Below are 14,756 nucleotides of genomic sequence, written 5' to 3' on the forward strand. Positions count from 1 at the left end.
TAGGTTTTTTATTTTATAAAAATATGCCCAAAAAATACCGAACCGTATCGAATAAATTTTACATGTGGAAAATATATTTATCTAGTAAGTTTAAAAATAATAATAAATTAAATTTTTCTTTGGGCCTTGGAATTATGAAAACTATTACAAGTCAACAAGTAATTAAACTCAAAATACTAATTCCTAAAACCTATTATGTTACTTCTACTTAAACTAAGTTATTTCAAGTATCTTTATTAGCAAGACACAAAGTATTCTAGCAATTATGAGTAGCAAACTACAATATATTGAATTGTTTCCTTTCATATGATTTAGATTTATCTTTTTGAATATTTAATCTTCTATAGACTTTATTCTTGAGTCCCAGCTTGGTTAATATCTTTCCACTCGTGTGATTTATATTTTCTTTGCCTTTGCTTGGTTTCTTTTACATTGTTGTAGAATATTTGATGGATCTATACTCTAGCCATCTTTTATTTTTTTTTAATTCATCAATGGATCTATACTCTAGTCATCTTTCATTTTTTTTTAATTCATCACCCTTTAAACAGTAAAAATATCTAGAGAGTATTGCTAAGTCCTATAAAAGAACATATGTTATTGCATTCTACTTCTACTGGTGAATTGTACATGATATTTAAAAAAATACAAAAAATTAACCGAACCATACCGATATCGAAGATAAACCGACATGATTTGGACGGTTTCAGAAAGTCTAATTTTGGTTATACATAATAGAATAACCGAAAAATTGGTATGGTACAAATTTTATAAAATAACCGGCCGAGCTGAACCATTAACATCCCTACAAACAATATTTTGTCACTTTACTAGCCTATTTGGCTTCTAAAATCTGTTTATTATGATAAGTGTTTTTTCTCAAAGTTATTTTTTTTAAGAAGTATTTTTGGTGAGCAGTAGTTTATATTTAGTTAATTAATTTGAAAAGCAATTTTGAGCAACAATTAGTGTTTGGTCAAGTATTAAAGTACTTTTAATAGCCTGTTTCACTAATCTTCTAAAATCATCTTATTTTGAAAAGTGTTTTTTCTAAAAGTCTTTTTAAGAAAAGTACTTTTGGTGAAAAACAGTTTGTGTTTGACTAATCAATTTGAAAAGCACTTTTGAGCAGCAATTAGTTATTGGCTAAACTTTTAAAAACCTCGGCCAAGTTGTTACTACTCTGGCAACATTCTAATCATGAAAAACGAAATCTTGAAGGGAATTTTGTATAGATTTCTAAGTTTGATGATATTTTAGTTTCTATTTTGCAACATTACTTAGATTGATAGAATTGGTGAAAATGTTCAGTATGAAGATAGGAAATCATCAGTGATTCCACATCTTGTACCCTTTACTACTTGAAAAGAACAAATTTTTTGCTAATAACAAGAATGAAAAGCTTATGCCCACAAGTAAAACATGCAGACAACCAAATACTCACTATTGCTGATCAACAAGATCACAAATACATGAACTTCAAAATAATGTCTAGGATAATTTGCTTAAAGTTTGAAACTTCCAAACCAAAAAAAACAAAAACAAAAAACAAAGCACAATGTCATTGCAAACAAACGTCCCAAGAGAGATCGCCCATGATTGACGAGTACACAACCTGCTTCTAGTACAGTAGAAAATTTATTCAAAACCTAAAATTAGCTAGATGCAACTACACATAAGGAACCATGGAAACTTAGTTAAAGTAAAGCTACTGAACTGAAGTAAAAAGGCTTCATTATGGTGGATCTTCAATTATCTTCTCCAATATATCTGTATTTGAGAGAAAATAGTTTCTCAGTTTCTCTAGCTCCGTACATGTAAAGTTCTGCAATTTAACTTTCTTTAGCTCATGCTTCCAACATTTCCAAGGTAGAGATGCACAACAAGGTTTCTCGTCTTCATTTGCTGCATCGCTGTATGTAAACTACAAAACCAGGAAAACCACAACAGGAACAAAGGTAATAAATGTCTTCATAACAATCAATCATGATATTATGAATTAAATCCTTGTGTTTATACTATTTCTTGAAGTTGACAAACCACAGAGAACTTTGTCCAACTGTTCACAGATCAACCAGCCAACAAATCAATATGTTCTCAAATATTTTGGAGAGGAATTGTTTATATAGAAACTTTTTATAGCTTACAAGAGTCTTTTCTTGATCGGTAAAAGATAGTAGTAGCCTACAAGAATCTTGTAATCTCACTAATCATAACAGGCTCAAAATTACTAGTCTGTAGGTAAATTACAATTTCACATATGTTGGTCGACTAACTTTTAGGTTTTGACTAATCTGCTCATAATTGAACTGTTAAGGTAAACGAATGATTTAAAACAAAGTATGAAGGCTTTGTCACTGAAATAAAGAATCAAAAGGCATGTAAAAAAGGAAACTAATTGCAAGAAAACCTTACATAAAGAGCAAGGGTGCAAGAACCACTAGCCTTTGAAAGATAAAGCATATATAGTACCTTGATCACGCTCTTTAAGTCTCGACCCTGGTCAACAGATAAGGTGTCCAGTTGAGGAGACATCCAAAGCAAACTATCAACAACATCCACAACTGAATAATTCGACCGATCCATAATTTTAATGTGCAAACACTTGGGACCAGAAAGTGGAGGAATCAAGTTTTCTCTCATGTCTTTTGGTATAACTATCACCTGCACAAGCAAAAAGAAGAATTATGAGAAATTCAGAACTGCTTCATCAGGCAGGGCAAGTAGACAATTCGTTGCACGTACCTTGTCTTCGTCACAGCTTAGTGTAATAGCCCTGGAAAGATTAAAGTTACCAAGAGAATTCGCGAGCTTAGAGTACCAATGAGTGTCAAGGGCTTCTAGGCCTGGAATCAATTTGATCTTAGCTTCTAGCAATTGCGAAGCTTTCAGTTTGAACAAGAGTTCCTCTTTTCCATGAAGAACATCAGAAGTAATTCTTAATAAGTTAGGAGTATCCAGATCAACCGCAATCAGATTATAGCACGAGACTACTTTCAGAAGCTTAAGTCGGTAGCTTGAAATCTTAATGATCTTCAACGACGAACAAGAAAATAAGTAACAGATTTCAAGGTTGGGTAGATTGGTAAAAAGGTCCTCTAACCATTGGTCAGTGACAGCCATAGCAGTGAGCTTCAAATGCTTTACGGATTTGCAAGCAGTTATGTTAATTACATGGCGGTAAAGTTCCTGTAACTTGTAAACTCATTAGTCCATGAAATCCACTTAAAGAAAAAACTTCTAAATGTCTACAAATTGCGCATAGAGCTTGAAGTAATTGCTCGTCCAAATATGAATCAACAAGGTATAAGTCTCGCAAAGATGAAAACTTTATGCCACCCGAGGGTAATTCAAGATTAAATCCACGTAAACTAAGCACATTTAAAGATTTGGCAGCAAAGACTACTTCAGGTAACTTGTTGTAAGTGTATATCCCAACCTCTAAAAACAGCTCTTTGATATTATCTAAACACTATTCCAAAATTGTAAGGAGGAGAGGGAAATCCAAACACTATTCCAAACCTTGGACAATGTACTAGTTTTTGCAGCATCTTTAATAGCAAGAAAAGACAGAATATGGTCCAAAATTGCCTGTGGCAACATGGAAATTTGATCCGTCTCTTCCATTATCGTTAGATGAAATTTCATATTGAAACACAAAAAGAAGAACTTGCAGGAATTGTATGATAATTATCAGAGGTGGATCCAAGATTTAAACTCTATGGGTTCAACTTTTAAGATTTTTGACATTGAACCCATTATATTTTTAAAGTTATGGGTTCAAACCTATTATTTTCGCAATTTTAATAAATTTTTACACATAAATTTCTATTTAGCGTCGAAAGTTATGGATTCAGATGAACCCGATACTATAGCACTAAGAAAAGGGAGCGTTATCTTCCAAAACCAAGTTGACAACGGATTTAGAAAGTGTAAAAACCAAAACCCTACAAGAAAAGAAAGCCACAAGAAAACTGGAGATTTGATTTATATTTTCCTTTTGTGTGTTAAAAGCAATTACCTGGTTTGTGGATAGAACGCCGATGTCCATAGGAAAAGGAAGTTCTCGTTGAGTGAAGTCGGAGTAGCGAGATATATTTCTCGGTGTTGGTAGTTTATTGGAATTCTAATTAGCCTATACAATCACATTGATATATTTATTGGAATTAATTTCACTTCTGATTACTGAGTTTTATTCATTATAATAGAATAATTTAATCACAAAGTTATCTTATATCAAATTGAAATAACCGAAGTTTTTCTCACATAACATAAAATCATTGAATTTTACCCACTACAAATATAAGTCACTACACTATCACTATTTGTATTAAAGTAACTAAATTTTACTAACTACGAGCATTTGTAGGAAGAAGGAGTCTCATACAAAATGACGGAAACAGACTTTTACCTTATTTCAGGTGGGTTGGTGCTGGGTGAAATTGAAAAAGATCGAGATAAAATGACAATACTTTTAGGTATAACTGAAAAAACAAATAGATAATTGTCTTGGATCACGAGAATCCTAGTCGTAATTCTGGTTTTCATTCCAATCATCGTATTAATAATAATCTCCTCGTGCTCTGCCATAAGAACTAAGCCTCGCTTATTCAAAGAGTTTCTTATTATGTAGATTAGAACTCGTTTTTGGTTAATTGTAAGTAAACATTGATAGGAGCGACAGAATAATGATGAATATGTAAATCAAGACAAAAAAAATGACAAAATGCATTAGATATCTATGAAAAATAACAATAGCATTTTGCACCCACATATTAGAATTTGAGGGTAAAAGGTTGTGTATTATACGAGACAAACAAACATGCTCGTCATTGCTGATACTTGGACTTCTGTTTTCATAGTACAAAATTTGCTACACCTACTCATTATACAAAAGTGTCACAATTATAAGAGCTGTCTTAATAAAACAAATAAAATTATACACAATACATGGATACATTTTTGTCAATCTAAATAAATACAATCAAATCTCTCTATAACAATCTTGTTTGTTTCGGATATTTTTGAATATTATAGCGAATTGCTGTTATAGAGAACATATATATTATAACAAAAGATGACATTTGATTTCGAAAAAATTTGACTTTTATAATAAAGTGTTGTAATATAAGGATGATGTTATAGAGAGGTCTGACTGTAATAATAATAAATTACGTCATATATAGTTCAATAAAAGGTCGTAAAATATTTTAAAGCCTGCTAAGGAAATTGAAATAAACGATTTCACAAGAGATGCAACAGAGTCAATAATTTCAGATCTAAAGAAAATAAACTATTTCTTCTTATACAATATATATAATTCTTGAAAAGTGATTGAGCAGTTACATAGAATCTCTTGTAATGTTATCTTAATTTATCTCTTTTGCTTTTTATATCCCAAAAAAATTGTTTAATAATAATATTTTGCTCAATAAGAAAGTATACTTGAAATTAACAGGGGCAGGGGAGGAAGCAGGACATTCCAACCAAGATGCAAACTAGAAACCAAAAATGAAAGAGAAACATCCAAACGAAACAAGACTGAGAAAGTCAGAATTTTGCACTTTATCCATGTATATTTAATTAGAATAACAAGTTTGTAGTCTCGTAATTATTTGACTCAAAAGATATTAAAACCTTCTTGAACAAATCAATCAAAAATAAAGGGGTAAATCTTAGCCGAATATAATTAATTCCGAATCGAAGCGTTAATGATAATGATTGCATATGAGACGGAATAGGCATGATTGATCTTATTAAGATTCAACTTTTTCTTCTTCATCAACCGATGAGAAAGTAAATTTACATGTATTCTTCGAGGTCATCTTCCCATTTTTCTTGAAGATATAAGAAAGGAGTTTTTTGTCATCCTTTTTTGAGAGAATGGAGAAGCCCCCCGAATTGAGAGCTTTCTTTGGCTATATATAGTCGAGGCCCTTTTAGCCTTTGCTTGATTCGACACTTTCTTGTCACTAATGTGTCCTGGTTGTAATTTTAGGCGTCACTCCTTTCGATTTGTCGATTGGCATAGAGGAGAAATGGAGTGGGATCTATTGACTTTCACTACCCAGTTACTAAGGCGGGGTGTCGGGCAACCTGATCGTGGTGGTCAGATTTTGACCAATACAGTTAGTCCCTTCGTCTGTCGGGGTCGTCCCATGTCGAACTTCGGCAGACAGATCATGTTCGTTACGAAGAGAGAAATCTGGCCTACAACTTTCCATTCCTTAGTCACATTTTGTGGGTTTTTAGCGGAGTGGTGGTGTTCTTTCGATCCTCGCGGACCGTTGCGGCGGTTTCGGAATCGAAACACTGGTTGGCATTGAAGTCTTGGTTCGTGGTTACCACCATTATGGCACGTTTCTGGGAGACTGAAACGTTTCGTGCCTTATCAGATTTGAATGGCGACTCTTGGTTTTCGTGCTCGAGGAATTTATGTCTGTTATAAATAGAGGAAACTTGTCACTTGACGGATTCACTTCATTTTTGCTTGAGAGAGTTCTTCAGATATAGCTTTTTCTGATACCTCGAATATCTGCTTACCTTCTTGTGCACTAAAATCTTTCATCTCTTCTTCTTATTACTTCTTTGGTGCGTTCTCTGCTAAAATATGGCTGGTGAATCTTCTCGTGACAATCTTCCTGCCGCTAATCAGGTACCGGAGAGTTCTGTTCAGGCCACCGGTAGGGCGGATGCGGAAGAAGATGAGGAGATTCCCTCAGTGGTTGAGATCTTGCCTGGCCTAGGGAGAGAGGCGACTGACTTCAGTTTTGGCGGCGGAGCGGAGCCGGAACCTGTCCCCTCCGTCGTGAGGGAAAGGGGGATCGTAGAGTTGAAAGAAAGGTGGGGAATCCCCAATTACGTTGATATGCGGCCGATGGAGGGAGACGACATAGTTCATTTCGACCGTCCCGGGTACTGCGTGTTCTACGCCTACCCCTTTATTGTAGGGTACACACTCCCTCTTCCCATGTTGGTGGTGGATTTTTGCCATTTCTATGAAGTGTGCCCCGCCCAGCTTTCACCTTATTTGTACAAGTTATTCCTTATGCTGCTCAAGTACGCGGAACTTGCCGGTCGTGAGGTCACTTTGGACCATATGCTTAGCATTTTTGCTCCTCAACTGATTCGTGGTTCGATGATTTACATGCGTCCTCGGGGGTCGAGGAGTCTGGTGGTGAAGATGGACGACAGGACCAACCGTCGTTTCTACGAGAACTACTTTTATGTGCGGACCAAGCACATTGTGGTGGACCCAACGGGATTCCTTAAGAGATGGAACTTCACACGTAAGTTTGCATCTTTAGTTAGTGAAATGTTCGACCATTTTCTGCGAGTACTAAACTCTCTCGTCTTTGCAGCTGAGAGATTGCCTCCTCCGCCTGTTGAAGGGATTCGTGAGTGGGTGGAGGCCATACTTCCCCATACAGTAGGGATTCGCACATGGTTGACCTTTCACGAGAGGTTCGGACGCAGGCCCCTTACAGGTGAGATAACGTCTTTATCTACTATGCTCTCTTTTTAGCCTCTTATGCATCGTTCGTCATTGCCATGGAGGGTGTGGAGAGCAAGGGCCCCTCAACTAGCTTTTCTTCAGCCGGCCTCATATGCTCGCCTTATCTCAGTATCCACTGCACGACCTTCATCGAGGGCTGCTTCGATTGAATCTGCGGCCTTGATTACTCCAGCGAGGGCCGCTTCCCAAGACGAGGTCCCGACCAATGTCATTCGCTAAACGGACGAGTCGCCGTCTACTGGAGAGGAAGAGGGGCCATTGAAGAGATGGAGAGTAGAATTTGAGACGGCGCCCCAACAATAATTCACCTAGACGACTCTCCTCTGACGGGCCCCGAAGGGGATGTTACTGCGGCTCCCCCACATGGGCGGAGCAAATCGTCGAAGTTGTCGGTGCCCACAATCAGCAACCAGAAACTCCTGCCACCGTCTTGGCTCAATCAAAAGTCCCTGCCATTGTTGAAGATCAGCACATGGTCTTGGTAGAGAACCAGACCTCTGGGGTCCCTGTTGTGACTTCAGACGTGCCCTCATCTTTTGCGGCATGTCGTGCTTCCTCTTCAGTAGTAGAAAGGGGAAAAGGCGTGGTGGTTGATGACTATGAGTTTGATTCATACCTGGACCCCGACGATGTTAGGATGTTTAAGGAGGGTCTCACTCATTCGGTGGTTAATGCGGGGGGCTCGGCCCGTGTTCTTCAAATCCCTTTCGGTGTTAATCTCCTGGCGGAAGGGGAAGATTTGGTACCGCAATTCAGCCTGTTATGCTTCGAAGCTGAGAACGAGTCCTTTTTGGATGTTCCCGATGCTGAATTGAGGGACGAAGTCACCATCATGGGCTTGAGGGTACATTACGTTTTGTTTTCGTTTTATGCTTTCGCCCTTTTTGAAAGTACTAGTTTAACCCCATCTTTCTGTTTTCCAGACGTACATGGTGGAAGTGGAAAGCATTCGCAAGGCCAACATCCGGGCAATGGTTTTCTTGAAGATGTTGGAGAAATACCGTCGCTATCGTGACAGATGTCGCGAGATGCACGGGCAGCTGAGGACGGATCCCCGTAATTGGGCCCTTGGTAAGGAGTTGGAGAAAAGGGACCAGGAATTGATGTAGACCATCCGCAGCAAGAGTGAACTCGAAAAAGCAAATTCGCATTAAGGATGATGTGCTCGAGTTAGATAAGGGGGTCGCAGCGGAGTGCGAGCATTTATAGGGCGGGTTGAGGTTGATGCAGTCGGAGATAGACCGAAACTTGGTCAAGGCCGAGGCGATGAGCATGGAGTGGATGAGAAAACTGACCGCGATGGAGAGCAAAGTCGCTGGATTGGAGAACATTGAGAGAGCCCGGTCTGAGGCTTTGGCGAGGGCGACGACTCTAGAGAACGCCATTCGCGCACTCTAGTCTGAACAGGAGTCGGAGAGAGTGACATCTACCCTGAGGGAGTCGAGGCTCGAGTACCACATTGGCGTGATTGATTAGGAGGCATCGGTTCTAGGAGATCGGGTCACGGCCCTGGAGGCGGAAAATGAGCTATTACGGGCTCAGGTTGAGTCATCTTTCGCTGTCGTTCCTCGCCAAATGCATGAGCTCTGGGTTTATGTTGAAGCCCAGCGGGACATATATAAGAGTTTGTGGGAGGCGGGCACCGTGGCCGAGGCTGCTTATGAAGAAGCACGGGCGAAAGCTCGTGAGGCTCGCATTAACTGTGGATATGACGCGACGACGCCTGAAGCTAATGGGTATGCGGATGATGGTAATGGAGAACCTCTTGGAGATGGTGATGATAGTGGTGATGGTGACGGCGGCGATGAAGCCGAATGAAGAATGTTGCCCTTTATTTTTATTTCCATTTCATTTGTTAACTATTGTGTTTGTTTTGTTTTTTTCTTTGGTTTGCCTGGGCCATATGTAAGCGACGGTAGCCCGCACTATGACTTTGCATAATTAAAAGTTCTTTTCTTCGCTATTTTCCTTGTACTTCACTTTTTATTTGAATTGTTCATGGCTTCGATGTGAAATAGATGCTCGTCTGACGAGTCCCGATTTTTCTTTTCTTCCGATGGTTGTAGACCCTCAAGGGGTCGTTTCGAGCTTATCGAAATATCGACCCGTCTTAGTTAGATCGAGGTCGCACCCATATCCTTTTTTTGTGAAGGCCCTTGGCCTTGAAGGGTGTTATTTCGAATCTTATCGAAATAACAGCCCATCGTCGTTCGATCGAGGTTGAGCTCTTCTTCTCTTTTGGCGAAGGCTCTTAGCCTTAAAGGGTGTTATTTCGAACTTTCGAAATAACAGCCCGTCGTCGTTCGAACGAGGTCGAACTTTTCTTCTCTTTTGGCGAAGGCCCTTAGCCTTAAAGGGTGTTATTTCGAACTTATCGAAATAACAACTCGTCGTCGTTCGAGCGAGGCCGAACTCTTCTTCTCTTTTGGCGAAGGCCCTTAGACTTAAAGGGTGTTATTTCAAACTTATCGAAATAACAACCTGTCGTCGTTCGAGCGAGGTCGAACTCTTCTTCTCTTTTGGCGAAGGCCCTTTGCCTAAACGGGTGTTATTTCGAACTTATCAAAATAACAGCCCGTCGTTGTTCGAGCGATGTTGAACTCTTCTTCTCTTTTGGCGAAGGCCCTTAGCCTTAAAGGGTGTTATTTCGAACTTATCGAAATAATAGCCCGTCGTCGTTCGAGCGAGATCGAACTTTTCTTCTCTTTTGGCGAAGGCCCTTAGCCTTAAAGGGTGTTATTTCGAACTTATCAAAATAACAGACCGTCGTCGTTTGAGCGAGGTCGAACTCTTCTTCTCTTTTGGCGAAGGCCCTTAGCCTTAAAGGGTGTTATTTCGAACTTATCGAAATAACAACCCGTCATCGTTCGAGTGAGGTCGAACTCTTCTTCTCTTTTGGCGAAGGCCCTTAGCCTTAAAGGGTGTTATTTCGAACTTATCGAAATAATAGCCCGTCGTCGTTCGAGCGAGGTCGAACTCTTCTTCTCTTTTGGCGAAGGCCCTTAGGCTTAAAGGGTGTTATTTCGAACTTATCGAAATAACAGCCCCTCGTTGTTCGAGCGAGGTCGAACTCTTCTTCTCTTTTGGTGAAGACTCTTAGCCTTAAAAGGTGTTATTTCGAACTTATCGAAATAATACCCCGTCATCAGTCCCGATTTCTGGAGAGTCAGTCATCTTCCGTGGGAGTTCCAGTACCTTTGGCATTGCTTGCACTGGACGGTACAATACTGGTGAATACGAGGTGTTGATGTTTCGTTTAGGTTCGTGCTGTGTACGCCCCATAGTTTTCTTGTCTGACTCCTGCCGTCCAGCTCGGAGATGTTGCCGGCAGGAGGTATTTTAGCTGTGTTAAAGCAATTTTTGTCCTTCAGTTGAGATGTTCCAGTGTACGTTTGTCCATGCGAGTCTTGTGTGCTTTCCCAGACAAAGAGTGAGAGGTGAGGATGAGATTTCCTTCGAACTTGCCCGGTGATCCGGTGGGGGAATACAGGTTGGTAATATCGCTTGCTTTGTTTAGTATATCGATGGTTGATGGGGCGAAGATTTTCGAGCCCGGTGATCTTGCTTGGCTCTTCTTCCTCTTCTGCGCTGTTTTTGAGTCTCGCGTGGGTTAGGTTTTTCCTCCGCGCTCCTTTTGGTGAGTGATTGTACTTCTTGGTTTCGATCTGAGAGAAACTAGGAAATTCTTACTAAGAAATCCCCACAGACGACACCATATTGTTTGACTCAAAAGATATTAAAACCTTCTTGAACAAATCAATCAAAAATGAAGGGGTAAATCTTAGCCGAATATAATTAATTCCGGATCGAAGCGTTAATGATAATGATTGCATATGAGACGGAAGAGGCATGATTGATCTTATTAAAATTCAACTTTTCCTTCTTCATCAATCGATGAGAAAGTAAATTTATATGTATTCTTCGAGGTCATCTCCCTATGTTTCTAGGATACAAGAAAGGAACTTTTTGTTTTACTCTCCTTGAAAGAATCCAAAAAAAAAACCCATTTTGAGAGCTCCTTTTGGCTATATATAGTCGAGGCCCTTTTACCCTTTGCTTGATTCGACACTTTCTTGTCACTAATGTGTCCTGGTTGTGATTTTAGGCGTTACTATTTTCGATTCGTCGATTGGCACAGAGGAGAAATGGAGTGGGCTCTATTGACTTTCACTACCCAATTACTGAGGTGAGGTGTCGAACAACCTGGTCGTGGTGGTCAAATTTTGACCAATACAATAATAAATACTGATAAAGCTGACCAGTGCAGCTAAATAGAGAAGAACTATTGATCAGATCATCTCATACGAAAAGAGAATGTTTCACCCTTCGAAAACAGTTCTATATAGGGGCGGCAAACGGGAGAAATTCAAAAATAGCCAGATTTATAAGTGGTCAGTCAAAAATAGCCACAGTTTCAAAAGTAATCGAATTTTAGCCACTTTTCATGTAAAGATAAATTTGAACGAAAACACTGTTCAAAATTCGGAAAAATACTCCAGTATATTATACTGGAACTTTCCGCGTGTTGGAGTTCCAGTATAATATGCTGGAAGTTCAGACACAGGTGCACCAATCTCCAGTATATTATGCTGGAACTTTTCGTGTTGCAGCAAAATAGTGACTATTTTTCAATGACTTTGCAAACGCTGGTTATTTTTGAATGACCAGTCCGAAAACTGGCTAAACCCGTGCTATTTTTACGCGGCAAATGCACAGGTCAGGTCGTATGTGGGAGGGCCGAAAGTGGAATACGTAAAAACAGATAAAATATCCGACTACCCATTTTTGATACAGATAATATAATTATCCATATTATCTATGACTTCTTGAATATTTTCATTTTTGATTTCTTGTCCAACTGCATACCACAGTACATCATTTAAGCTCATCAAATGATAAATAGATAATTACTCCTCTCAAAGAGATTGCGCCCATCACCAACAAATACACAACCTGCTCTTAGTACATCAACGAAATCAGTCACCAGAATAATCCACAAGACATAATATTAGGTAATCTATAAACTGGTGGACCTTCAATTATCTCCAATGTACTATTTGTATTTGTGAGAAAGTAGTTTCTCAACTCCTTCAGCTCCATATAGTTAAAGTTCTGCAATTTAACTTTCTTTAACTCATGCCTCCAACATTGCCAGGCTAGAGATGCACAACAAGGTTTCTCATCTTCATCATCAGCTGCATCTTTGTATGTAAACTACAAAACCAGAAGAAAAAAAACAAGTTAGAATCGAAATACACGACAGGGCTAGAGATAATGGATTTCTTCATGAAAAATGAATCATGCAACCAGAATTAGTCCAATTGGTACAATTTGTCTACATGTTAACAGATCAACCAAGAACGTAACCCCTAACTCTTAACCAATCAACAAACCAACATGTTTGCAAATAATTTCGGCCAAACTAGTTTGTAATAAAACAACTGTTATAAAGAATTTTTGTAACCTTGTTAATCCTTATAATAGGCTGAAAATCACTATTTTGTAGGTAACTTAGAATTTTGCATATGTGGTTAGCTGACTTATACCTTTTGGCTAATCTTGTCATAATTGGACTGTTCGGTAAACAAAAGATTTTAAACATAGTATGAAAGCTTTGTCACTAAAATAAAGAATCAAAAAGCATGTAAAAAGAACAACTAATTGCAAGAAAACCTTACAGGAAAAGGTGCAAGGAAAGACAATATGTGCTCCAAAATTGGCTGTGGCAGTTTCAAAACTAGATCTGTTCCTTCCATTGCTGCCAAAATATTTTCTATAACCTTTAACACAAAGGAGCTACCTGACACAGAATAAATAAAGAAATAACATATGTATGACTTGCACAAATTTATCTAAATAACAGAGTATATTCCGAATTTATTAAAAAAATTCGTAACAAATTTACGGCCAGTTGACTCTATGTATAAATATTAAACAGTCACATATTAATAACTATTGGGCCTTGATAGAATTTCTTTTTTAAATATAAAGAATAAATAAAATTTATATATTATTAAAAGCAAAAAAAAAGGTACCAATTAAGCCAAGTGACAGCCTAAAAAAAGCCACATGGCGTAATTAATTAGTAATTAGCTATTTAGTTAATACTTATTTACTGGTTATTGTTTCTGAATTTAAATATTTATAAAATAATTTCTTTGTTTCTTTTTTAAAAAAAATCGTTTTTATTTTTGAATTAAAAAGTGTATTCACATTAAAATTCAGACAATATTATTTAGAATAAAATTTAAAATTACAAAAATATCTATCTATATAGAATAGGAGAAGCAAATCAATGTGATGATGCCAACTATAACAACAAAATCTTAATAAGTATCAAATTTTAAGATAAACCTCCAACAAATTTGGAGATTCAAAAATTATTTTTAAAAAAATAAAAAATAATATGAAAAAATGAAAAGAAATACACAAAGAAATATTTTGGTTTAGGTTTAAAATTAACTACTCAAACATGGGTGAAGTTTGGTTTAGGTTAGTTAATTTCTTTGTTTCTTTTTTTATCTAAATCATTTTTGTTTTTCTTTTTTTGAAATAAAAAGTGTATTTATTCATTAAAATTTAGACAATATTATTGAGAACAATAGAATAAAATTTAAAATAAAAAAATATTTCAAGAGTAATAAAATATATATATATAAAATATATATCTTCTATTACAAAAAGAAAGTAGTAGACAAAAATATTAAACAAAGTAATATTCTAATAAATATTTCTATTAACAATGCAATTATATTATATATTGGATAATATAATAAAGAAAAATACATAAAAAAAAAAAGTTATTCGATGATTATATAAGTCTCCTTTAATTTAATAGAAATTTTATTCATAAAAATTCAGATAATATTAATTTATATAGAGTAGGAGAAATAAATCAACTTGATGATACCAAGTGTAAACATCCAACAAATTTGGAGATTCAGAATATTTTTTTAAAAAAAGAAAAGAACTGATTAAATAAATTTAGAAAAAAAAAGATACAAAGAAAGTAACTTCCTAAAATTAACTACTCAAATATGGACGAGAGTTGGTTTAGGTTAGTTAATTTCTTTGTTTCTTTTCTTTAAAATCAATTTTTGATTTTCTTTTTTAAAATATAAAAAGTGTATTTATTTATTTAAATTCAGAAAATATTATTGAGAAAGATAGAATAAAATATAAATTAAAAAAATATTTTAAGAGTAATAAAACATATATCTTTTATTATATTACAGAAATA

The 14,756-nt window shown here is 36.9% G+C and overlaps 1 protein-coding gene across 1 annotated transcript; it reads right to left on the bottom strand.

The window, feature by feature from the left end:
• Positions 1-1,464: 1,464 nt before the first annotated feature.
• On the bottom strand, positions 1,465-3,643 carry LOC107766497 (uncharacterized). The gene is made up of 4 exons (XM_075220838.1): positions 3,523-3,643; positions 2,746-3,189; positions 2,473-2,664; positions 1,465-1,924 (listed from the first exon to the last, which is right to left on the bottom strand). Exons 1-4 carry the CDS (start codon positions 3,625-3,627, stop codon positions 1,736-1,738), a joined length of 930 nt encoding a protein of 309 aa, XP_075076939.1. The 5' UTR covers positions 3,628-3,643; the 3' UTR covers positions 1,465-1,735.
• Between the last annotated feature and the right edge of the window lie 11,113 nt (positions 3,644-14,756).

Source organism: Nicotiana tabacum, chromosome 8 (assembly GCF_000715075.1).
Source record: "Nicotiana tabacum cultivar K326 chromosome 8, ASM71507v2, whole genome shotgun sequence".
Classification (NCBI taxonomy): Eukaryota; Viridiplantae; Streptophyta; class Magnoliopsida; order Solanales; family Solanaceae; genus Nicotiana; species Nicotiana tabacum.

Bases quoted from the DNA above. Each gene is read 5' to 3' on its own strand.
- LOC107766497 (XM_075220838.1), bottom strand. From the start codon at position 3,627: ATGGAAGAGACGGATCAAATTTCCATGTTGCCACAGGCAATTTTGGAC. The intron at 3,190-3,522 runs GTTTGGAATAGT...TACAAGTTACAG, and splicing joins AAACTAGTACATTGTCCAAG to GAACTTTACCGCCATGTAAT. The intron at 2,665-2,745 runs GTACGTGCAACG...TTGCTTGTGCAG, and splicing joins TAAGCTGTGACGAAGACAAG to GTGATAGTTATACCAAAAGA.